This window comes from Lachnellula hyalina (assembly GCF_007821495.1).
Source record: "Lachnellula hyalina strain CBS 185.66 chromosome Unknown contig00098, whole genome shotgun sequence".
NCBI lineage: Eukaryota > Fungi > Ascomycota > Leotiomycetes > Helotiales > Lachnaceae > Lachnellula > Lachnellula hyalina.
In genome coordinates this window covers 57616-81049 of record NW_022157212.1, presented here as the reverse complement: position 1 = coordinate 81049, position 23434 = coordinate 57616, and the positions used below count along the sequence as shown (strand labels likewise).

Genomic DNA, 23434 nt, shown 5'->3' with positions numbered 1-23434 from the left:
GATCACTTTGTGTACCGTGCACCTCGTGGAAATTCATCGCTGCATTTAACTTATTCTACTCGTACACCAGGATTCGTTCCCCGAAGAAGGACTTCATCGTGGGTTCCACGTTATGCTCACCCTTCCGGGGCCCGCCCCCTCCATTGCTGTATTGATACCGGCTCGCCCCTCAAAGGTCCCCGCGTGCGTGAAACAGTAAACGGGTATGTATTGTACCAAAGCACTCGAGCAGGTACAGTACGGTACCAAGTCACCAAACCAATCTCCGAAGATTGATTTATGATTTCAGGCCAGCCAACAAAGAGAGAAAAGCAAGCAAGGTTCACAAAATTTTAAATCTAATTTTCTTGCTTGCAAAAAAAAGAAACGAAAGAAGATTGATCTCTCCACTCTCCTTAACGGAGCTCCCACCAGCCAGCCAGCCGACAAAGTCACGCAATTCGTCATCACGATTCACGACAAAGAAAGCTCATTCATGCAGAAGATAATATAATAAAGAAATGAACAACCAGCCCAACCGTGCGAGCCCTCCGGAAGCCTTTGCCTTCCTTCTCCCAACATCTGTAACACGGATCGTCCCCGCCCCGAACCCTCACCACACCACCACCATCCATGGCATAAGGCGCGGAGAAAGGGCTGAAACACCACTAAGCTATATTCGGAAATCTAGATAAGGAAAATACTCTAGATAAATTAAGGTTTGTTCTTTTGCTCTCTTCTGGAACCCGAGATGCAATAATGGATGCATGCATGGCATAATAGATAACGGAATAGGAACCCATGCAAGGAAACCGTTAAGCAAAGCGTGCGACCGTTTTGCCATTTTGGTAGTACCGTACCTTAACGAGAGGCTACCTGGTTTGGGGGTCTCGCTTAGTAAAAGGGGGGAGTGAAGCGGCGATGGGTGACTTTGTTTTGAGTTTCGGGTTTGGACACCAAATCACTCGCTCAAATCACGACTGGAATAAGGCCAGCTACTACATGCTGATGGTGATTAAGTGATAATCTATGCACTTACTCACTTGACACAAAGCTGACATCTCTTGGATATTTTACAAAAATTCACTTCCGTTTGCTATAACATCAGAATGGTTGTAGTCTCGGAAAACACCGCTTGGCTGTCATCAAATTTCTCGTTCATATATGTATATTTGCTGTCAAATCCACACTTGCATAGTGCGAAAAACGGCTAGCATTTCATGCTGCCTGTCCAAATGAATACCTTACGTGCTCTGTTTCTCTAGTATTCCCTTGTGACAGATCTCTAGATATGCAACTGAAGCCTCTTGCATAAATCACAAGATTGTTCATGCCCTTAGGATATTAATATCATTCGTTGTTCTTTGAGCGACTAGTTAGTTGAATATACAACCAGGTGCTCTTGAAAAGAGATGCGTGCGGTCTGTAGCCTTTCAATTCCAATACACTTCACCACAGTTTAGCTCTCTTGAAAGCCCAAGCCAATCAGTCCCGGTCAATATGCTATAACATGATGCTATAATTATTTAGAGATGCTCTAAATTCCATGGAGAAGCTTAATAGTTGCCAGGATTACAAACAGATGGGGTCCTACTTCTCAGGCTAACGGCCTCATCAGCTTAGCTTCTTCCAAAGTTGATAGGCCTTTCACACTATAGTAATGTAGAAAAAACAATATGAACTCAAAAACAGAGAGGAGCCCCGACATCCATTAAAAACATCATCATCAATATCATCATCGGAACATTTAACTAATATAAATATGATAACGTATGATTTAAGTTTAAGGAACCGAACAAAAAAACATTTACCCCTTACAATTAGAAACCCTTTCTGTTGCCTTACTCACTCAGCGGGCTGCAAATTTGCCACACCACGTATAGTCCTCCATATTAGTTGACTCATGTAGGAAGACGTTACGAAATCTCAACCTGTTTACTGCTTGTATTCCTTTGACAACACGATATATATAGTAATATAAGGAGTACGCAACCGCACTCTACTGGATTAAAATGCATACATAGCAAGATCCCATCCTGCATACAGCAAGAACCGCTTACTCCATTTACGTATATGAACCTCAGCTTGGGATAAACAATAACCCGCAACGACAAGAACCCGAAACTATACCCCACTCTCACCTTCTTGGATTTCAATCTAGAAACATATGAATCTTCCAAGAATATTCAATCCGTCTCAGTCCAAATAATTAACTCTAAATATATCGCTGCTTCAACCATCCATCCATCTAATCTCTTCAAAACCTCAACGTTCATACCAGTGAATGACAGCAACTATAACATGACAGCACTAAACCTCCCAACCGTCTTCCAATAGTCTTCAAGCCCAACTCTACAGCTAGCAGACGACTGACTAAACTTAGACTTTCACCGCGATAAACCCTGCGCGATCGATGCTTCTTGGTAAGTTGGTAGTGAGCTCGGTCCTCGGGAGCCTCTATTTAAGGGTTCGAGTAGTTATAGCTTTGGTAAGTCGTTTGGTGTATAATATGCTCCTTCTTAGCACAGCAGGGAGGGATGAAGGGGCGGCGGTGCTCCCTTGAGAAGAATTCACGGGATATACTCAAGCAATTGCAACAGGAAACGGAAATAGAAGAACTCTTCCTACCACACTGAACGGAGGGCTTTGAAAGGGTTACAAACACATCTCTCGAGGACGAAACGGTCGTCGAACAAAAACCTACGCTGCATTGGGTATTCAACTATCAAGCCGCAGTAAAAAACTCGCGAATCCCACTTATTACAACCACATTACACCCCTCAAACCTCACCCCGCACTATTCCTAGTCTTCGCATCCTCCACCGCCTTCCCCCCAATCCGCCTTTATCAAGAACCAGGCCTCAGCCGCAGCAACCAAGCCCAACGCAATAGCCACCCCCGTCCACAGCCCCTCCAACTCCCAATGCAGCCCAAACGCAGTGCCGAAACTAATCGGCATCGCCACCACGTAATAGCAAACCAGGTTAATATACCCACCTATCTCCTGGTATCCTAGTCCGCGAAGCAAGCCGTTACAATCTGCGGCCAGAGCGTCGAAGAGCTGGAAGGCGGCGCAGATGGGCAGGACGCTCGAGACGAGACGGATTACTTCGGGGTCCGAGGTGAAGAGTTGGGGGATGGAGTTTCGGAGGCTGGAGAGGAGGAGGACGTTGCATATGCCGACTAGGGATGCTACTACGAAGGCCTGGGGTGAAGTCAGCAGGAGAACTTTGCGTACAAATGGTATAAAGGGGAAACTGATACATACCACTTTAGCGCTAGTCTTTGCGGCGTCTGAAAGCGTGGCTCCGATGAGATTTGCTACTCGCGTGGAGGCTGCAATTGAGATGCCGAAGGGGATTTGGAAGGTAAGTGCTGTCAAGGTGCTGAGAACACTCTGAGCTGCGAGATGGGTCACCGAGAAGTAGCTCGACGCCAGTGTGAGTATTTCAAAAGCTAGAAATTCTGCTTCCACCATGATAAGTCCAGGAAGAGCAAGTTTGATCATGGGACCTATTGAAATTAGCACCCGGTTGCAAAATATTGCATCAAGAGACTGACCCCAATTATGGAACGCCTTCTTCGTAAACCCATTCCAGCATTGCCTTCCATCTACGAACCTGACATACAGAAGCAGTAAGATCGGAAGAAGAGTATCGGTAATAGCCACGGCAATCGGAGCTCCTACAAATCCCCACTTGAACTGCCATACAAATAGCCAGTTCATGAAGGCATTGAGGGGTGCAGCAATAAGCAAGACGTAGGTAGTAGCAGAAAACAGCCCCTGGGATTGCACAAATCGCTTCCCAGCCTCAAAACAAGAATATCCAGGCGCTCCAAGAAGCAAGATCCGCAGATAAAGTCCAGCGAGTTTAGCAGTTTCCTTCTCTGGGACCATCATCTCTAGGATCTTCTCTGCAGACAGCCAGATTACGCCAATAGGAATGGTCAGCGCCCACAGAAAGTAGACCATTCTCTGCAGCTGCAATCCAACCAAGTGTTTCTTCCCAGAACCATAAGCCTGCGCACACAGCGTATCCAGACTCGTAGCTAGTCCTTGATAAATGGAATATCCAGTAATATTCGCAGTCATACTAGCCAAACTCACCGCACCGAGTTCCAGAGTCCCCAGATGGCCAACGGTGAATATACTTGCAACTGGGAGAGAATATTGTAAGAGAAATGTTACGACCAGCGGACTGGCATATCTCCATAATGTCTTCGCTTCTCGCTGCCATGTCGTCTTGATCTTGCCTGCTGCCACTGCTGCTTCCCATTGCCTGTTCAATCGTTCGTGGTGTGTTCGCGCTGATTCCTGTGCGCTGTTTGGTAGTAATGCTGAAGTTTCCGACGGCTGTGCTGTGAATATTGCTTCGGGAGGAACTTCCAGATCCGCTTCTGTCTTTGGTCTCTTGGTGCTGAATAACCGCCTGTATAATCGGCTGAAGGCACTCCTTTGCGCCGGCTCTGCGTGTTTTGGTGGAGCAAGATGGTTATCCCGCAGCAAACTCCTCTCTTCATTCCTCGACTGCTTCTTTTCTTTCTTCGTAAGGTATGCCGTGTCTACTCCCGGATGCGGTGTGATAGCTGCTCTCGTACCTCCAAAAGCAACGAAGCTGGGTCTCCGGTAGGAGCTAGCCATTGAGTTGTGAGCAACATCTGGCCGGAGAGTTGAAGTATCGGACTCTGATTCGGAACTGCTCTCCCCGTCATCGCTCTCTTGTTGTTCGACTTCATCTTCGGAATACTCTGCAAGATCTCGTGCTATGGATTCTTGAGCGATGGGGGATTGTGAGAGGTAGGAGTTGCCAAAGGGAGATCGAGCAATGGAGAAGTTTGGACTTGCTTGCCGTTCTATGGATTGAGGCGTCGACATGGTACAAGATGTTGTGGAATCGTGACACAATGCGTGATTAAGGGTTGTGATTCTACCCCGCCAGCTTTCATGCAGCTATCGCCAATTTGTCTGAGATAAGGTACCTTCGTATTGGATCTAAGATGTTTGATCGTAAAATCTCTATATCTTAAAAAAGCGGAAATGCTTTAGATATGCCGAGAAATATTTATAGAGAGAGTCAAAGAAAAAAGTGAGAGCAAACATTAGAGAGAGAGAGGGAGGGAGGAAATAATACTCATCCCCAAAACACCGGGGAGCTTCCCGCCGTTAGTCATTTGAGAGCAGCGGTGAGCCAATGGATAAGCGTGATTGATATGGGATGAGTACAAGTACGAGTAGGAAGAGCCTTATCCACGATAGGCAACTCTATCCATGCCTTTCAACATTCGACATCCCTGCACAAAGCTCGAGTTACTCTTTGTATTATGACCAGATCAGAGAAATATATCGTCGACATACAGCAATTGAACTCGACTTCAACCAGGAGACGGAATAATAAATATGGTTCAGCCGGGAGACGAGGAAGAGGCATCTGGTCTAAGGAATACATATAATCCATTGGGGATACCAGTACACCCACGCCCCGTCAATGTCGCAGAGTACGTTCTATTCTACCCCTCTTATTCACGTTCACTTCCCTTTCCTACCTTCGCGGGGCTCTCGACTAACACCCCTCCCCCCTCCTCCCAGACACCAACGAGACCGCTCCAACATCTTCTGCATCCCCCCTCTCATCGGCCCCCTGCTCTTCGACAACACCGACAGCGATGCCCGCGATCACTGCGCAAACGAGCGTACATTCCTCTCCTATCTCCGCCTATCCCTCTACATGTCCATAGTAGCAGTCGCTATCGTCATTTCCTTCCATCTAAAATCTAAGCCCACGCCTCTCGAACTGCGCATGGCGAAGCCCCTGGGCATCATATTCTGGGTTCTCAGTGTAGCTTGTTTGTGTTTGGGGACTGGGAATTATGTCAAGACGGTTAATAAGTATTCGAGACGAGCGGCGATTGTGCAGACGGGGTGGAAGACTCAGAGTGTGAGTAGTGTTTTGCGAAAGAGACGAGGACGTGCTAATGATGTGTTGGCAGGTTTTGACGGTGGTGGCTTTTGCTATTGGTGCCGTTTGCATACTTTTCCTGGCGACGAATTCGAAGAGATATTGAGGATTATTCATGTATGGGCGTCTGCTATAACGAAGTACACATCTCACGAACACGAATCTGGACATCACAAGCATAGCGAAAGGAGTTAGGAGTTAGGGGGTTTTAAATATTGGTTGACTCTTCATAAAACGCTATATACCATATACCATAAGTCCTAATCTAATCCTTTCAAAGCATCATTGCAGACCAAAATCAAAATGATATCTCAATCACTGTCACTCACATACTCTTTCGCTTCTTCAGTAACAATAGCTCAACATTCATCTGCATCACCGTCATATTCATTCGAACTATTGTCATATTTCTTGGAGTTATCTTCGCATTCCTTAGGGTTATCCTCGTCCTGCGGACCAATGTCCAAGTCGCGTTTTCTTGGAGTGAGACTAAGAAACTCGTGAAGAGGATGTCCTGCGGCGAAAAGCTCATGAGGCAGAGCATCAAATGACGGGTCCCAGTCTGAATGCACAGGTGCATCTGAGGCAGTAAATGTTGGCTGCGAAGCTTTGGCAGCATAGCTAGTAGCAGAATCTTGAAGCGACTTTACTTCAGCTAAGAGGCTTGGAGCCAGATCGGCAAGTGCCGCATCATCCACTGACAGCAGAGGCACCTTTGGGATGATGGCTGTTGGCAGCAAAGCTAGAAGTGGGCTGGCAATTGGGAATCTGCCTGGTGCTGAATCGTTTGAGTGGACAGTATTTGTGAAGAGCGTAGGCAGTGCGGCTGGAAATGAAGTAAGAGTTGTGCTGGTTTGCGCGAAAAGGATTGACATGACATCTGCAACTGGGTTGCCGGTGACTTTCGAAGTATTCGATGTTTGCCTAGAGACGGACAGGCTTGAAGCCTGGAGCATGCCCTCTGCGAGGGGTAGAGTCTGAGGTGTGCTAGATGGTTTGAGAGGGTTCGAGCTTGTTGAGTTAATAAACGGCATGAACGCGCTGATATTCACAAGCTGCTGGAAAGTGGATGGTGTTGGCAGCCTTGACACCGACGAGTTATTTGGTGTCAATTTCCCAATAGAGCTATTCGAAACGACCAGCTCGACTCGAGGAGAAGTAGACGCTCTTCCACAGCTTTGAAAATTGAGACGCAAATTGTGGGCTTTGATGATGTCTGCTGCCTGGGAAACTATTAGCATTGCTGTATGCATACTGGCAAGGGAACCTACTTTCTCAGCAATGGCATAGACAGGTGCTTGAAGATGAGTTGCAGGTACGAGTGGCATAATCCCTCCGTCTACTATCCTCAAGTTTTTTGTTCCATAGACGCGAAGATGCGAGTCAACGACACCTCCATGTTCTAGTGGAAGCATGGAAGATGATCCAGCACCATGAAACTCTGTTCTGATTCCAGACCTAACTGCAGGCATCAACGTCTCTGGAGTAGCATCCTGAAGGAAAGGATAGTATGGAGCCGGGCCCAGTTGACGCATTGAGCTTGTATTAATGAGACGATTGTTGAACAGAAGGCCTTCTACAATGACCTGGCAATCAAGTGGATTTGAACAGAAACGAGGGTCGATCAAGGGCTGCGTAAATGGATTGGTGTCCTGCATATGAACATGACCCCGAGACAAAGTACGCACTGCAGCGACTGAGAGAAGGCCAATGTTGTCACTCAAGATTTCGTAGGCACTGGCATCGCTGCGACCCAGGAGGTTCACAAGAATATCCTTTTGCGCTTGGTAACCTGCAATGATTGTTGGATCGAGATTTGGAAGCAAGTATGCCGTAGGAGATTGACTCTCGGCGTCAGCGATCATATTCGTCCAATTCTTGGAGATGGAGGGCAACGACGGAAATGCTACTGTATTTATTGCTCCCGCAGTCCAGGGCCCTTAAAGGTCAGAGTCAGTCAACCCATCGAGCATTATCTAAGAACCATACCTGTCTTATTAGCGTAATATTCTTGCTCATCCTGACGCAAAAGAGTTGGGTTCTTGTAAATCATGGAAAGAGTCAGATAACTCATGTTGGAGACTAACCAAAGTCAGCGTCGACCATGGTTTCTTAGAGAGGGGGTTCTACATACCATAGTGGACTACACCAAGATAAGGATGATCTTGAAAATTGTTGCCCACTCCTGGCAGCTTGATTTTTGTTGGAATATTAAACTTGTTCAGAACATTCGGATCACCGATGCCAGAAAACTCAAGAATCTGAGGAGTATGGACAGCCCCAGCGGCGAGGATGACCTCCTGTGAGCAGGTGACATTGCGAATAGACAGAGTACCGTCAGGAATGAACTATCAGGGTCAGAGTGCATTTCGGTCAGGACTGTGCGAAGATTGCTGCGAAAGGTTCACTTACCTGCACTCCTGACACCCAGCGGTCATCAGCGTGATGTTTTGGAGAAGAGGTCTGAGGCTGAGACTTCTGAGTAGCAGAGTCCATGATGAGACGATAAACATGCTGGTTAGTTACCACTTGTAAGTTTGGGCGTCTGTCGATGAAACCATCAAGATAAGCTAGTCGAGCCGTCGAGCGAGTCTGATTATCTGGATTGATGTTGTTGGGTATGAGCATCCCACCAGCAGTAAATCCATTATTTGGATCCTTCAAGATGGGAATGCCGAGTTCATTTAGGCCTTCAAGGAAGACCTCTGGTGCAAATCAGTTTTGTAGCTCGAGATACTTCTGTGATACTACTTACGAGACTGGTTGTAGAAATATCGTGGGTAGCTGACATGTACGTAGCCATCAGTACCATGAAAGGAGGGGTCTGGTTGGATATAAAGTCTTTTGCTGAAATCGGCGTCGACATTATCGGTGTAGTTCTCCGTCTGAAAGATGCACATCAGTGTTGAGACTACCTCGTATGGTGCTGACTTACCTTCTTAAAGTATGGAAGCATACCATCCCAGCCCCAGCCCGGATTTCCAAGAGCTTCCCAAGCATCGTAGTCTGCACGACCTCCTCTAGTCCAGCACATTCCATTGATTAAGCTGCCGCCTCCAACTCCTCTGCCAGTATCATATGGACGTCCTCGTCCATCAAGAGAAGTTTGAGGAGCTGTCCAGAGGTTCCAGTCATATTTGGTACCGAGACCATAGTCGCTGTCAATGGGATATAGAATGGTTTCTTCATAGTTGTCACTGAATTGTGTATAAGCAGAGAAAACAAGAAAGGGGCAATCGACGTACAGAGAGCCTGCTTCGAGAACAAGGACAGTCACTTCAGAGTATTGTCAGTATCATATTTCAGTTGAATCCGTTGAGAATTTACCACTTGGATCTTCCGTGAGACGGTTGGCAACTACGAGACCGGAGACGCCTCCTCCAACTATGATGTAGTCATAGCAATCTAGAATTTGTCCGTTAACATCGCGATCGTCAAGGTGAAGTGAGGAGACAAATGTAAGGAGGTACAAAGCGACGGCCAGAATAGGAGCTTCGAAAAGCAACATTGAGCAACGGCAGAGTGAGTGAAGCAAGACCAAAGAAGGGAGTTTGGACGTGGGCCAAAAGTAACGAGCAAAGGAGTGTTCGTGTTTGCAAAGGGAGGAATCGGCTGAAGTCGCATATTGTAAGGTAGCCCCCAGGATGGGCTGCTCCTGCCTGAACATTGGAGGGTTTATATGTAGGAAAAAGCTCCCAGCACCATAAATGGATTGCCACGGGTTCTGCAATTCGGGAGAAGGACCGACCAAGACAAAACGGGAAAGTACGATTCCGGCCATTTTGCAGCAGTAAAGTACTCCTGGCTACTGGTAGGAAAGCACCACACTGATGCATTACGTAGACATCTTAGTTGTGAACCGTGACTTTGTATTGAACTAGCTTGCATACTTGCTTTATTCTACCTCTACTTGAAAGTAAAGATCGCAAGGGAAAGAAATAGCGCGACCATCTCGATCTGTCAAGTCGAGAGAGGTATTGAAATTCCAAAGCAATAAGTGCCGCTTTCACGTCAATGGCAAGCTTACGTGGGAACGCGAGTCTTGAACATGGACTGAAGTGGCGGGACTTTCTTTGCTAATAAAGCTGGCATACGCAGTTTTTCTTTTGTGCTGCCTTTCATCTCTAGCCTGAATAATAGAATAGCTTTTCGATCGAGTTTTCCGCGCATTCGCGTCCCAGCTCTGCGTAAGGCCAATGTGAAGACCAGGCTTGGGCCTCAAAAATACCAGGATGATAACCAATATTCTCATCATACAGCAAAGCCATCATGCATTGGTAGATCGCAGGAATTTCCCTGCAGCATGTCAGACTGGAGACACTTCGTCCTTGGAAACATGCTGATTGATCTCAGGCTTCTCTTTAGCTGTAACCTGGCCTCTATCGGCGTCACCGCTGACTTACACGGCTATTTTGGCTTCCTAGCCTGGGCATTAGGATGACACTGTTCCATGATGTTAATGAAAACGTCTCTTGTGATATTACCTGCCACCCCTTCATGGTGTTTCTTCTTTCTCGTACAATATCATTGCCAGATGCCGCACAAGTAAACCATTTTTAGAAATGGCATGACCTGTGAAGTAGAGATCTCCAACTTGTTCATGCATTCATACTGTTCATGGCAGTTTCTGTGTAATGGTCTGCCTTCAAGAAACATTTGAAAGTACAATCCTTCCACACTTTGAAATCTGGAAGGTATATGTCTGACAAGGCGTCCAGCAATTTGATGAACTCCAAGGATTCGAATGCAGAGATATTGTAGATGTCTAGAGCATCGAGTCCAAGCTTGTCGCACATGAAGAATCGACAGTATGACTTGGGGGACCACACGCTCCAGATGTTACTAATTTTTCCAACAGCTGGTAATTTCATGTACCATTGTACCATTATCTTCTCTTGTTAGAGCCATCTGTTGTGTTAGAACACGCATATGCGATCGCGTTCGCTAAAGAAGACAGCCACGGATTAATTGTCGCCTTGCACGCATCAGTTCTAATTCAACACGTTCCCGTCTTTTCGTATAAATTGATCCCACATAATCGAGGGACCAGGTTGCAATTTCGAAGATGCGCATATATAGCGGACCGCCGACGCGTCGTTTGAAGATAATACCGGTGGGTGATATCTTAGGATACAATCGTCGAGAAAGTTGCTGCTAAATGCAATTTCGCTGATAACCTAGAGTATGTCGACGCGCTTAGCTTTCCAATTGAACGAGAAAAAGAATGCGATGAAGGACGAGTTATTTTTTTGAAAGATACATTCTGTGAAATGGAGAAATGTCACAGATGCTGTTGAAGCTGGGCTGGAAGGGTCACGGGTCTCCAGATATTGATTAGTCAGCATAGAATAGTTAATCACGCGGCGGCGTGACCCTCCTTGATCGCAACCTCCATCTCTGGCTTACCATATATATTGCCGGGCTGTTGTTTCTTGGCCGAGCTGATCAGAAATGAAAGAATCGCCGAACGTTTGATGGAAATACATGATAACATGACTTGCGACTGAGTTATTTCAGGGATGGTGAGAAGCATAATTCGCGGTCAATTATTAAACCCTGAAAATGGCGGAACATATGGATCTAGATACGGAGAATTTGAGAGGTACCAAGAGAAAAGCCTCTGAGATACCTCTGGAAGTTTCAGCTCCCCGAAGGATTAGGGTGAGTTTCATAAACACCTCGTCGAAATAGATGTTTGTTTACTGATTCTTTTCAAAGGCTCTTGATCCAGATGTTGTCAACAAGATCGCTGCTGGCGAGATTATCGTGGCGCCAGTGCACGCATTGAAAGAACTTATAGAAAATGCTGTTGATGCCGGATCTACTTCTCTCGAGGTTCTCGTCAAAGAGGGCGGATTAAAGCTTTTGCAAATCACAGATAATGGTCATGGGATTTCAGTAAGTACTATCAAGGTGTTGTCTTCCAAGCTAACAGTAAATAGAAAGAAGATCTACCAATTCTATGCAAGCGGTTTACAACTTCAAAGCTCAAGGCTTTCGAGGACTTGACTTCTATCGGTACCTATGGATTTCGCGGAGAAGCACTCGCTAGTATCAGCCATATTGCTCATCTTACTGTAACTACGAAGACGAAAGACTCTAGCTGTGCTTGGAGGGCACACTACGACAGCGGGAATTTGATTCCCGCAAAGCCTGGTCAAAGTGCGGATCCGAAGCCCACGGCTGGGCGCCCAGGAACGCAAATCACCGTGGAAGACCTCTTTTACAACGTCCCCACCCGCCGACGTGCTTTCAGATCAGCTTCAGAGGAGTACAACAAGATCTTAGACGTTGTGGGGAGATATGCAATTCACTGTGATGGGGTTGCTTTCAGCTGTAAGAAACACGGCGAGGCCAGTACTACGATATCGACGCAGTCTAATTCTTCGACTGTTGATCGTATTCGACAAATCCATGGAAGCTCAGTAGCAGCCGAATTAATCGAATTTACATCCTCCGACGAAACATACGGATATCGGGCTCGAGGATGGACAACGAATGCTAACTATCACGTCAAGAAGACTGTGTTGCTCCTGTTCATCAACCACCGTTCTGTGGATTCTACAAACATTCGGAAAGCCATCGAACAGACATATTCAAACTTTTTACCCAAGGGAGGACATCCCTTCACATACCTCAGCCTCGACATCGACCCTCAACGAGTAGACGTCAACGTCCACCCAACAAAAAACGAAGTCAACTTCCTGAACGAAGACGAGATAATCGAAAAGATATGCGGCGACATCCGCGTAAAACTCGCAAACGTCGATACAAGCCGTACTTTCATGACCCAGACCCTCCTCCCCGGTGCTCACATACCTCTAATATCAGCAGACTCAACCGGCAGCGATGTCCCAAGCAAGTCAAACAGTACCCCCAAACCTAAACCCTACGAAAATAACCTCGTCCGCACTGACGCCAAAGTCCGCAAAATAACCAGCATGCTCCCACCAAGCGCTCCCCGCGGTAGCGAAACCCCTCTACCACCAAACACGCACCCCTCAGACCTTGAGTACCAACAATCTGACCGCGATCCTATCAACTGCCGTCTCATGACCGTCAAAGACCTGCGCGCCGAAGTCCGCGACGAGATGCACAACGACCTCACCGAGATTTTTGCCTCCCACACCTTTGTAGGCGTCGTCGACGAACGCAGACGCTTAGCTGCTATCCAAGGAGGCGTACGACTATTCCTCGTGGATTACGGCATGGTGGCCAACGAATACTTCTACCAAGTAGGCCTCACGGACTTCGGAAACTTTGGTGTCATCCGCTTCGAAACCCCTCTCAACCTCCGCGAACTCCTCGGCCTGGCAGCAGAGCACGAGAAAGCCTCTCCTACTCCGACAAACACGGAAGATGATTTCGAGGTCCAGGATGCAGTTGATCTCGTCTCCGAGCAGCTGATAGAGCGTCGAGACATGCTGCTAGAATACTTCTCCTTTGAGATATCCCCCGAAGGCGACATAATCTCCATTCCGCTCCTCCTCAAAGGCTACACTCCCTCCCTCGCCAAACTCCCACGTTTCCTGCTCCGTCTCGGGCCGCATGTCAACTGGAGCAGCGAGAAAGACTGCTTTGAGACCTTTCTCCGTGAACTGGCTTCTTTCTACGTGCCTGAGCAACTACCTCCTAGCGGTGGTCCTGAGGATTCTGAGGAGGGTGTGGATGAGGAGCTTAAGAGTAGGAGGGCGGAGGTGGTGAAGGTCGTTGAAGACATACTATTTCCAGCATTTAGGGCGCGACTGGTTGCAACAAGGTCGTTGGGCAAGGGTGCTGTTGTTGAGATTGCGAATTTGAAGGGCTTGTACAGGGTGTTCGAACGATGCTAGTGTTATCACCATGTTGTATATTTGTTGCTTTGTGCATAAATACATATCGGGCATTTACTGGGTTATGCGGCGGGAATGGAGGGAACGGCGTCGCTCACGGAATGTTGCATTTTTGGCTTTAGCTACTAGGGGCATCTCGGGTATAGCATTTGCATTGTATCACCACATAGCATAGCAGAGCAGAGCAGAGCATTAACAATCCACGAGAAAGCCTTGTTATCATCTAGTATCATTTTTGTAGCCACGATGCTCCGACGAGATCATGCCTACGGCTATTATACAGTTTATTTCATTTCGTTCCAATCTTGACAGCCGCTCCTTTAGCTCTTCCCATCATCCCATTCTGGGTTCTATTTCAAAATAAAGTCAGTGACAATCCTAAATATTCAATTACTATTTTTGGGGCATAACATACCTTTCTCAAAATGACCAAACCCTCAAGAGTATTAGTCAAGGGAATATACTGCTCATCCTCCAACTCTGCACGCTCACCATACGCCAAAAGAACCGGTGTGCTCTGCGTCTGCCATCCTGTAATCGTTTTTGGTCGTCCAGCCTGTCCTACAACATCAACGGCTTGTCCTACCCGTACATTGACGGTCAAAGGCTTTAGGTCTTCGTCGAGGGTGACCAGGAATCGGGGATGCATGGCTGTGACGAGGTAGTAGAGGAGGTAGTGTGATTTGTCGGTGACAAATTGTTTGGCGTCGATCATGGCGACTAAGACAGAGAGGAGACCGCCGGCGGAAACTCTTGAGAGAACTTGGCGGTCGGTGTGGAAGGGTGATATGGAGAGAGTGCCCTTGCCCATATGGAGGAGACCTTGGGCAATTCGGACCATGAACAAGGATTCTTGATCCCGGTGGTAATAGCTGGCCAGCTGCCTGAGGAGTTGGGCCAGTCTGGCGTTGTTGGTTCCAGCACCGAGAAGACCCATAGCGAAGATGGCGTTGATGGCGACGTCGTTGTCATTGTCGTGGGAGTACCTCGATAATGTGTCGTAGACCTTCATTTGAGGGTTGCTAGGGCTGAGAAGACCCATTGCCAGGGGAACTGCTCTCCGAATATTGGCCTCACCATAGTGCATGAGGTGGCCAAATTGTCGGAGAACCATCTCCTGCCCAACATCTTCGCCCATTGCAACAAGACCCAGGCCAATAACGGCATAAGCTTGAAGCAATTCATCACCCTTCTTGTCATCCGTCTCTTCAATATGGTCGTTACAGATGTGGAGGAGCTCTTGCATCTTCAAAACAGTACCAGTGCCTGCCCAGGCGCAAATCTCGGCAAGGACTGAAGTTGGCTTCGACATGGGGTGGTCAATAGCCTTAAGGGTCTCCAAGATGACATCGACTTCTTCATGGCGTCCAAAGTACAATAGACCAAGACCAAGAGCCATGAATCGTGTCCACTTGTCCTGTAATTGAGATTTCCGCTCATCATCAAGGAAAGTTTGGATGATTGCCTCAATGACATCGCTGTTCCCGGATCCAATAAAGATCATTCCGAGAGAAAGCGTAGCCATTGCCGATATTTGCATATCGATTGATGTATCTCCAACTATTGGCAAGAGCAACTCCAGAATATCTTCTCTATTTGAACCAGCGTAGGCAAGACCTAGACCCATAATTGAAGCAACTCGGATCTGCGGACTCTTGTGGTTCAGCTTGTCCTCATCACCAAGAAGGGCCTTGGCTGGATCAGAGTCAATTCGGACACCGGAGTTCATGATGCCAATGGCTAATTGGGCACCGGCTTGAATCTGATCCTCTTGAGCATATGTGTATTTGTCGATTTTGTCGAGGCCACCTTCAACATCCCAGAGCAATAGCGTTCCCAGAGATGCGACTGTGGAGGTCATGCCCTCTTCTTTCGTCTTCCATACCCAGCTAGATTTGTCTTCGTCAACCATCATCATCTTGTCATTCCCAAAACCAGCATTCACAAAAGCATTTACGAAAGCGGCAGCCAGATTGTGCCGTGCAGAATCGAGATTTGTGAGACCAGCCACTCGGTTGCTCTCCAGATGACTCTTGTAAATGTCCTCCGTTGTCTTCGGGTCCAGAATATTCAGCTCCTTGCCCAACGCCTTGAAATGCTCCGGAAGCTTGGTGTTGTTCAAGCACTCGGCAATCTCTTGTTCTTCCTCCGTCTCAGGGTCGAAATCCAGGACAATTTGTTGCCTGGCAATAAGAAAAGCCATCTGCTTTTTGAGAGCAACATCTTTCGTGGAGTTGAAATCAGCTTGAATGAGTTCGATATCGTTTAAGCGAATGGCCAGAACGATAGCTTGGGTAAGCTGGTCGTAGCGCTTATAGATATCATGTGCGGTTCGGAGGAATTGCTGGTCTTCAGGGTATGTCAAAAGGTTCACCATGCTAACCATGTAAAGGCAGACTCGCGGGTATGTATCTTTGTCGAGGAATTTTGGGATGTCTGTGATGATCTCCATTTCACTCATCAAATCCACAGCATCTGCTTCGGCATTGCTCTTCAGGAAGAGGGGTACTAGAACTAGGGTAAGGTCAATGAGATCTTGGTAAGGCTCATCTGCTGTTAATCGCTTGGTATAGACCTCTCCAAGTTCCAGAGCAAGATGCCGCGTGTATTCGTGACCCCATGAGGCAATATCTGATGTGGGAGCAAGCAATCGGAATTTGAGGGTATCTTGTCGGTCTTCGTCTGAGAATGTCATGCCAATCACTGACAGTACGTCTGCCAGTGATGTCTTATCATCCCCAGCAGGCCACTTCTCGTAGAGTTCAATCATAGGCTCGTAATGTGGTCGGAGGAATTTGAGGGGTTTGGGTACGGCGGTCATCGAGGATGTTGATGTTTTGATGGACTCTTTGATTGCCTCCAGAGCTGATTTATAAAGTGTTGAATCCGACTCCTTGAATCATGTTAGCACCCAGCAGCAAGCAACCTGGAGAAAGTAAACATACCGTCAGACGCTCCACTAGCATATCCAGCTCGCTCTTCAGCTGCTGGTCCTCCTCACTGAGCTCCTCTGTCGCTGAAGTGGCTGTTAGCACGAACCTCCCAAATCCAAACCAAGAGCTTACCTCCAACAGCCCCATCTTCCTTTTTCCCATTAACAATAGGTTTCCCATCTTTGTCCTTCTTGACCTCCTCGGTTTTGCTGGGTTCACCTTCTACGGCCTTTCCCTTGCCCTTGTCAACAGACTTTGGCGGTTCGCCATCCTGCGCCATCGTGTATTCTGGGAGAGAGGCTCTGGATAAACTCAAGCAGATTGAGGGTAAAGTACTAATAGGCTGGCGGGGAGGGGATAGAAAATGGCCGTGACGATTTCGAAGCTCGCGGTGTCTGTATTCGTAGCTTTGAATGTTGATGAAGTTCTTTAGGCACTGGAGCTTCCGCGTACAAAGTGTACGGGAGCTTTCACGCATCGTAGTCAGCGGCGCTAGCGGACAGGCCCCGCTGCTTGGCATCAATTTTCCCTGAACATCAGAAAAATAAATTAATTCCATGAAAGCCTCTCAACCTTTAAAAACTCCCCCATAACCGCAAACATGAGACTCGATACCAAGGCTATGCGGTATCTGACGCCCGAAGATTGGCGAACCCTCACAGCCGTCGAAACGGGCTCGAAAAACCATGAAGTGGTTCCTACAGCATTAATCGGACAAATATCAGGGCTTCGAGGTGGGGTACACAAGAGTATATCTGCATTGGCAAAAGTAGGATTGATCGCACGACTCAAGAACGCCAAATACGACGGTTACCGCTTAACATATGGGGGCCTAGACTATTTATCCCTCAACACCTACCGAAAACGCAAAGATGTCTACAGCGTCGGCAACCAAATCGGCGTGGGAAAAGAAAGCGACATCTTCGTCGTTGCAGATGACAAAGGAGTGCAGCGAGTCCTCAAAATTCACAGACTAGGCCGAATCTCTTTCCGAACAGTCAAAGCCAACCGCGACTATCTACGCCACCGCTCCTCCGGATCCTGGATGTACATGTCGCGCCTCGCAGCTTTGAAGGAATACACATTCATGACGTCGCTGCGCGAAAACGGCTTCCCGGTCCCAGAACCCCTCGCGCAATCAAGACACACAATCGTCATGTCCCTCATAGATGCCTTTCCCATGCGGCAGATCTCCTCGGTCCCCGACCCAGCATCCCTCTACGCAGAACTCATATCCATGATCTTGCGTCTGGCGCAATATGGACTCATCCACGGCGATTTCAACGAGTTCAATATTCTGATTAAAGAAGACCCGAACCCCGAGTCCAACAAACCGGAAGATATAATCCTGACACCCATCCTCATCGATTTCCCTCAAATGGTATCGATTGACCACGTCAACGCAGAATACTACTTCGATCGCGACGTAAACTGTATCAAGCGATTCTTCGAGCGCCGATTCCGGTATACGAGCGATGCAAAGGGCCCTCATTACAGAGATGCAAGGAAACTGATAGGCAAGGATGGTGTCAAGAGACTTGATGTATCTGTTGAGGCGTCTGGGTTTTCGAAGAAGATGGCCAAGGAGCTTGAGGCGTATATGAAGGAAGTGGGCGTCGATGGGGACGGTGACCCACATGCTGCTCGGGGCGACGAGGATGATGATGAAGATGAAGACGAAGACGAGGATGATGATGAGCAGCCGCCAGATGGCCCCGAGAACCTTGTTGAGGATGCCGAGGCCGCTTCAAAGAACATGGATAATGGATCAGTCATTGTAGATGAAGCTACCGGTGATGATGTTTCGTTAGCGACCCTACAGCTTAAAGACAAGACGTGAGTCTCTAGCGCTTATATGCAACACATCACAGATTTACAGAGTACTTCATGCCATAATGACTTTCTGGCGGATGAGCTACTTGGGCATTGAGCCATATGCACGAAGTTCTTCAATGCCGTAACCTGGGGCTTTCTGTCCGAGATGTAATGAGAATGTCTCAAATTGAAGCAATTTGCAACTATCGGGTTCAGGATGTACATCATTGGAGGATCCCCGGAAGTAGACTTGCGGATGTTAAGTGTATTGAGGGAGGATATACGAATGCTTGATCAAGGAGCGATCAGCGAAACACGGCAAATACAGGAAGAATGCGAAGTTTCGAGGATTAAGCTCTTCATTCATGCTATAAACAGGTCTATCAAAAGGCCGTGAGCGTACTAGTAGTGTGTAAGACAGAAGAGCAAAGAAGGAAAATTTTTACAATGAAAACGCCCAATACTTTTTAGAATCCGTCCATCAATGTTTTTGACATAATATGATGTTCCATGCCATGAATGTCAATATGCCACACCTTGAAAATACTTTTGTATGTTCCACCGCTGTACCAGGTAGCAAGACTCGAAATATGTTGTCGGTACGAGTGCGAAACATAGCGCGCTATGTAACAGGTATGTATGTCTGCTGATCGGGTACGTGTATGATTAGGGTATTAAGCCGTAAGGGGCGATGTAGCGTATGACCGCGTAATGACAGGAAACAGGTAACGTGTGGTCCTATGGTAAGAAAATGCATAAGACCGCCGATGAAAGATGTAAAGAAGTGCCACGGTATAGACTCTCAGCTCGAAGGTTCAAGGCTTGCAAGCAGATGGAGAGGTAACTGATCCACCATGGGCGACAGCAGGAGCGTCTTGGTGGACAGTGACACCCTCATCAGTAGAGCCGTCGTCCGAAACCGTTGGAGTGGGGCCCGGAACCGTGCTACTACTTCATCAGTACTTGTATGGACTTTGAATCATGTACTGTGGATCATACATCTCCTTGGATTTGCTCGTCTCAGGCTCAGTCTTCACCTGGCGATCAATGTCCTTGAAGTATGGAATGGCATCAAGCAAGCTGCCATGACGATCCTCAGTCTTCACCTGGCGATCAATATCCTTTAAGTATGGAGCGTCAAGCAAGCTACAATGATGATCAGTACAAAGGTCGTCATCGAAAATGGGAGTTTCTTACCTGGTATTCTCTCGCTTCCAAGAACTGCTGCTAGTAGCACGAGATGCGGTGGGAAGGTGTCGGGTAATCTGGGAGGCTCGAGGAATGAGGGTAGTTGGCATTTGTGGAGAAAGTGCAAGCATGTCAGCAGGAGCGCCGTATGCACCGACGTTGTACTCGCTAGTTCGAAACTGACGGCGCTCTGTGGTGATGCGCTTGAGGTCCTTTTGGGCAGGGGTATCGGCATAGCGTACTTGAAGAAGAAGTCCCTCTTCGCCGATGGGCACACCATGGAACTGTTCAATGATATCCTCGCACACATCACGGCTCTCAAATCTGGGGAAGAAGGTCAATTGACATCAATTGTTAAGTCCGCTGCAAATGAGCTTACCTAGCAAACCCAACACCACGGCTATTGTTGTTGGCATCCCGGAGGACTCTGCTGGAACTGACTTTGTAGCCAATGAAGACAGCACCAAGTTCCTGGGGCTCATTAGATACGATGCAGAGGGAGATATGCATTGAAACTTACAGCTTCGGTCATGTTCTTTGGGAGGTTCGAAACATACAGGTTAGTGGAGTTGTCGTCACCCTCAGCCTTCAGACGAGAATTGAAAGACTCCTGTGAGAAGTTAGGGAAGCTCGCTCTCGAAGTGAGAGGGTGACTGACCCTAGCAAAACCAACTTCATACCCCATCTTGTAGAAGCCTCTAATGCAGAGCTCAGACTCACGGGTAGTGAAGTACTTGGCAAAACCGAACCTGTGTATTGTTAGAGCTGATCTTTAGGATGGAAGATAGAAGAACGAAGCTACTCACCCCTTGCAAGCGCCGGTAGAAGTATCAATGATGGCCTTTGATGTTTCAACCTTTCCAAAGCGACCAGCGTATGCAGCGAGCATCTGATCATCTGTATTTGGGTGGAGACCACGGATGTAGACATTGCGGTTGCCTGGCATTTGGTTGGACAAGCTCTGATCGAGAGTTCTCATATTTTCACGAGGAGTGAAAACGGCAGGAACAGCCCGGGGAATGGCTGGGTGCTGCATCAGCAATGCATCAAGATCGATGTTGATCGGGATGGTTTTGTAAGGAGCAAGACCCTTTTGGTCAGTGTGGGCGGGAATTTGCTGTGGTGAAGGGGTAGAGCCGAAAGGAGATCGGTCAATTGCAGCAATATGAGTACCCTGCTCACGCTGGGAGATTGAGCCATAGTATGGGGTGCTAGGAGCAGACTCGTTAGTCGAATACGAACCACGGCGATTCTCAAGACCAGGAACATCTTTGTGCAGTGAATCTGAGCGGTCAGAGTAGTAGCCAGCACGAGCGGAGGGGTAGCCAGACAGCAATGGATAACCCGGAACATAGCTAGGAAAAGGAGCTTGCGGATAGTATGGCAAAGTCGTAGGATAGCCGGTATAAGTGGTGTCTGGAATCTGTGCTGGAGCCATAGTCTGAGCAGAATACATGCCGGCAGGTGCGACCAAGTATTGCCCATCTTGAGTGAGGTAATACTGGAGCTGAGTGCTTCCCATCGTAGAGGCACCAGATGCCATGTTGGCACCTTGAATGGCAAGACCATTAAACTGGTTCATCATGGCCGCCATTGGGTTGCTCTCATTCTGGGTAGCACCCTGGGCGAATGAAGAGGTTTGACCCTGAGAGTCGCGCTGGGTGCGTAATTGCGGCTGGGTGTACATGTTGGCGGCGGAACGAGCGGGGAAGGAGTTCTCGGCGTGAGTCGTAGCCTGCTGGTAAGACATGGTAATCTGGATATTTTCTGTCAGTTATGCAGCGATTGACTGATAGTGAAGAATGTTGTAGTGGATGTGGGCAAACAGTTCGTTGTGGAGTACAAGAATATGGCAGATCGGAAATGCAATGTGAACGGCAAGGGGAGACGGGGTGATAAATATAAAGCAAGAAGTGCAACTGGGGCAGTTCAATGGCATGTGTTAAAAGGATGCAAGGCGGTAGCTGGCGAAGAAAGAAACGGGAAGATGGCATCTTACAGTCACAGTCTCTGGCACAAGAGCGTGTTTCTTAAGACTCTCACAAGGCAATGGGCTGCAGTATCAGAATTAGCAATGCATTCTCCGGATGGTGGGGGCAGGTGTACAAACCTTTGCAAGAAGAGCTGGCAAGATAGGAGCTCTGGGTTGCCTCAAGAAACGCGTGCTAGTAGTACAAGCAGCGATGCTTCGACAGGACAAGAAGAACAAGACAGGAGTTTTAGAATGATCAGGGTAGCGAGTGGAGGTCTAGAAGATAGGTAGGAAGCTATCGAGCCAGATTGGGTTGTTATGAAGAGATTGTGAAGGATTGGTGTTTGTTGATCGAAGTTGATGATGGGGGAAGAAGAAAAAGGGTCGGCGGAGGTGTGCAAGAAGAAGTGGGTTGTGGGGCTGCTGCTGTGAAAAGTGAATTGGGCGGAAGGTACGATGTTGAAAGTCTTAAGCGGGAGAGTTGAGTCGAGAGCCGGTACAGCTGGAGTCTGCCCGAAGTAAACAAATGAGGCAACTGGCAACTTCAAAGGTAGAACAACAACAGAGAGGAGAGGGCCACCCAGTCAATGCAAGCAACACCACACGCTCTTTCCGCACGCAAACCAAATGAGAAATTATTACCCAGCGTCTCGCCTGTCTGGTCTAGTGAGTGGATTGAAGATACAGATACAGATACTGAGATACTGAACAACGTGCAGATGAAGTGCATCCAAGGGGGACAAAGCCGCTCTTTATGGCCTTCCTAAGACACAAACACGAAGAGAGCTCCTCTACACTTGTTCCAGCGTATTTCAGCAGACAGGCAAGCCGTGCCTGTGCAGGCACCACGCAGAAGGCGTTTTCCTTTGATAGAGGCGTTCGCTGTTGCTGCACAATTGCTTGCTAAAAGAACAGAGCAGAGCAGAACAGAATGAACAAGGAAGGGGCTTTCAAGCAAAGACGAACCTGGTGAACTCTAACCTACTACATGCTCCTGCGCGCACCCAAGCAGTCAACGGTCTGGGTACCTACCTTTCCACCGTCTGCAGGGTCTAGTTTCCCACTGCGACTCGTCTGACAAGTCCAAGATGGTCTAATGTTGAAAATGACACGTCGTACAAAACTAAAGAACCCTGGCTGACCTATTTTCCGCCTCCAGATACCAGATACCCAGATCTCCTAATGGCGGATTTAATGTCAGTGCGGCAGCCACAACAAGGGACAGACATAGCCTGTTCGGACGCAACTCCCCTTCTGTTTGGTGTCTCTCCTCCCCACAATGCGGGATTGTCGCACTTTAGCTCCAATACTCGAGGCGTAAGGGGTTATACCGAATGAGGAGACTATGAAGATCTCTGCACGACACTCGGTTGGATGTTGTGCATAAACACGAGGGTGGCAGTGAATACTGTTAGGCTTGAAGTGAAAAAAGATGCAGCCAACCAATTTATTCATCACCAAATGGGCAGTTCTAGGACGTTAATAGCAACATGGACATTATTGAAACTGCCATACCGCAGCCTTGTTTACAGAGTTGAGTCGTGGGGCATGACAAGGTCGACCCTGAGAGCTCCTTGCATACCCAGCGATTCAGATGCTGGCTCTCAAGTAACACAAAAAAGCAAAATGAAAAGCTTAATGTGTTGATAGGCACCTATTCAAAGGCTTTACTGTGTTCCTTGGTATAGGAAACGCAATGGGTGCGGCACGGGGGTTCTTTGCGGGGCACTGAAGAGGCAGCATCCATTTTGTGGTGAA

At 47.8% G+C, this 23434-nt stretch overlaps 7 protein-coding genes across 7 annotated transcripts; 3 read left to right on the top strand and 4 right to left on the bottom strand.

Annotated features, from left to right (window-relative positions):
* Nucleotides 1-2782: 2782 nt before the first annotated feature.
* On the bottom strand, nucleotides 2783-4855 carry YDR338C (putative transporter; the record flags this gene model as incomplete). Its single annotated transcript, XM_031150359.1, has 3 exons — nucleotides 2783-3184; nucleotides 3248-3492; nucleotides 3541-4855. 3 exons carry the CDS (start codon nucleotides 4853-4855, stop codon nucleotides 2783-2785), a joined length of 1962 nt encoding a protein of 653 aa, XP_031004129.1.
* A 610-nt stretch (nucleotides 4856-5465) lies between these two features.
* On the top strand, nucleotides 5466-6042 carry LHYA1_G005413 (uncharacterized protein; the record flags this gene model as incomplete). Its single annotated transcript, XM_031150358.1, has 2 exons — nucleotides 5466-5915; nucleotides 5968-6042. 2 exons carry the CDS (start codon nucleotides 5466-5468, stop codon nucleotides 6040-6042), a joined length of 525 nt encoding a protein of 174 aa, XP_031004128.1.
* Nucleotides 6043-6295: 253 nt separating this feature from the next.
* xptC (Dehydrogenase) lies at nucleotides 6296-9444 on the bottom strand (the record flags this gene model as incomplete). Its single annotated transcript, XM_031150357.1, has 8 exons — nucleotides 6296-7159; nucleotides 7208-7875; nucleotides 7926-8018; nucleotides 8071-8284; nucleotides 8349-8641; nucleotides 8692-8821; nucleotides 8872-9212; nucleotides 9264-9444. The coding sequence occupies 8 exons, from the start codon at nucleotides 9442-9444 to the stop codon at nucleotides 6296-6298; spliced, it is 2784 nt and encodes a 927-aa protein (XP_031004127.1).
* A 2054-nt stretch (nucleotides 9445-11498) lies between these two features.
* On the top strand, nucleotides 11499-13768 carry MLH1 (DNA mismatch repair protein; the record flags this gene model as incomplete). The annotated part of the gene is made up of 3 exons (XM_031150356.1): nucleotides 11499-11597; nucleotides 11655-11834; nucleotides 11879-13768. 3 exons carry the CDS (start codon nucleotides 11499-11501, stop codon nucleotides 13766-13768), a joined length of 2169 nt encoding a protein of 722 aa, XP_031004126.1.
* Nucleotides 13769-14088: 320 nt separating this feature from the next.
* Nucleotides 14089-16981, bottom strand: rpn-1 (26S proteasome regulatory subunit; the record flags this gene model as incomplete). The annotated part of the gene is made up of 4 exons (XM_031150355.1): nucleotides 14089-14118; nucleotides 14184-16661; nucleotides 16714-16784; nucleotides 16834-16981. 4 exons carry the CDS (start codon nucleotides 16979-16981, stop codon nucleotides 14089-14091), a joined length of 2727 nt encoding a protein of 908 aa, XP_031004125.1.
* A 321-nt stretch (nucleotides 16982-17302) lies between these two features.
* On the top strand, nucleotides 17303-18541 carry rio2 (Serine/threonine-protein kinase; the record flags this gene model as incomplete). The annotated part of the gene is made up of 1 exon (XM_031150354.1): nucleotides 17303-18541. One exon carries the CDS (start codon nucleotides 17303-17305, stop codon nucleotides 18539-18541), a length of 1239 nt encoding a protein of 412 aa, XP_031004104.1.
* A 790-nt stretch (nucleotides 18542-19331) lies between these two features.
* spo5 (Sporulation-specific protein) lies at nucleotides 19332-21454 on the bottom strand (the record flags this gene model as incomplete). The annotated part of the gene is made up of 7 exons (XM_031150353.1): nucleotides 19332-19467; nucleotides 19516-19662; nucleotides 19714-20028; nucleotides 20084-20175; nucleotides 20225-20314; nucleotides 20363-20453; nucleotides 20511-21454. 7 exons carry the CDS (start codon nucleotides 21452-21454, stop codon nucleotides 19332-19334), a joined length of 1815 nt encoding a protein of 604 aa, XP_031004105.1.
* Between the last annotated feature and the right edge of the window lie 1980 nt (nucleotides 21455-23434).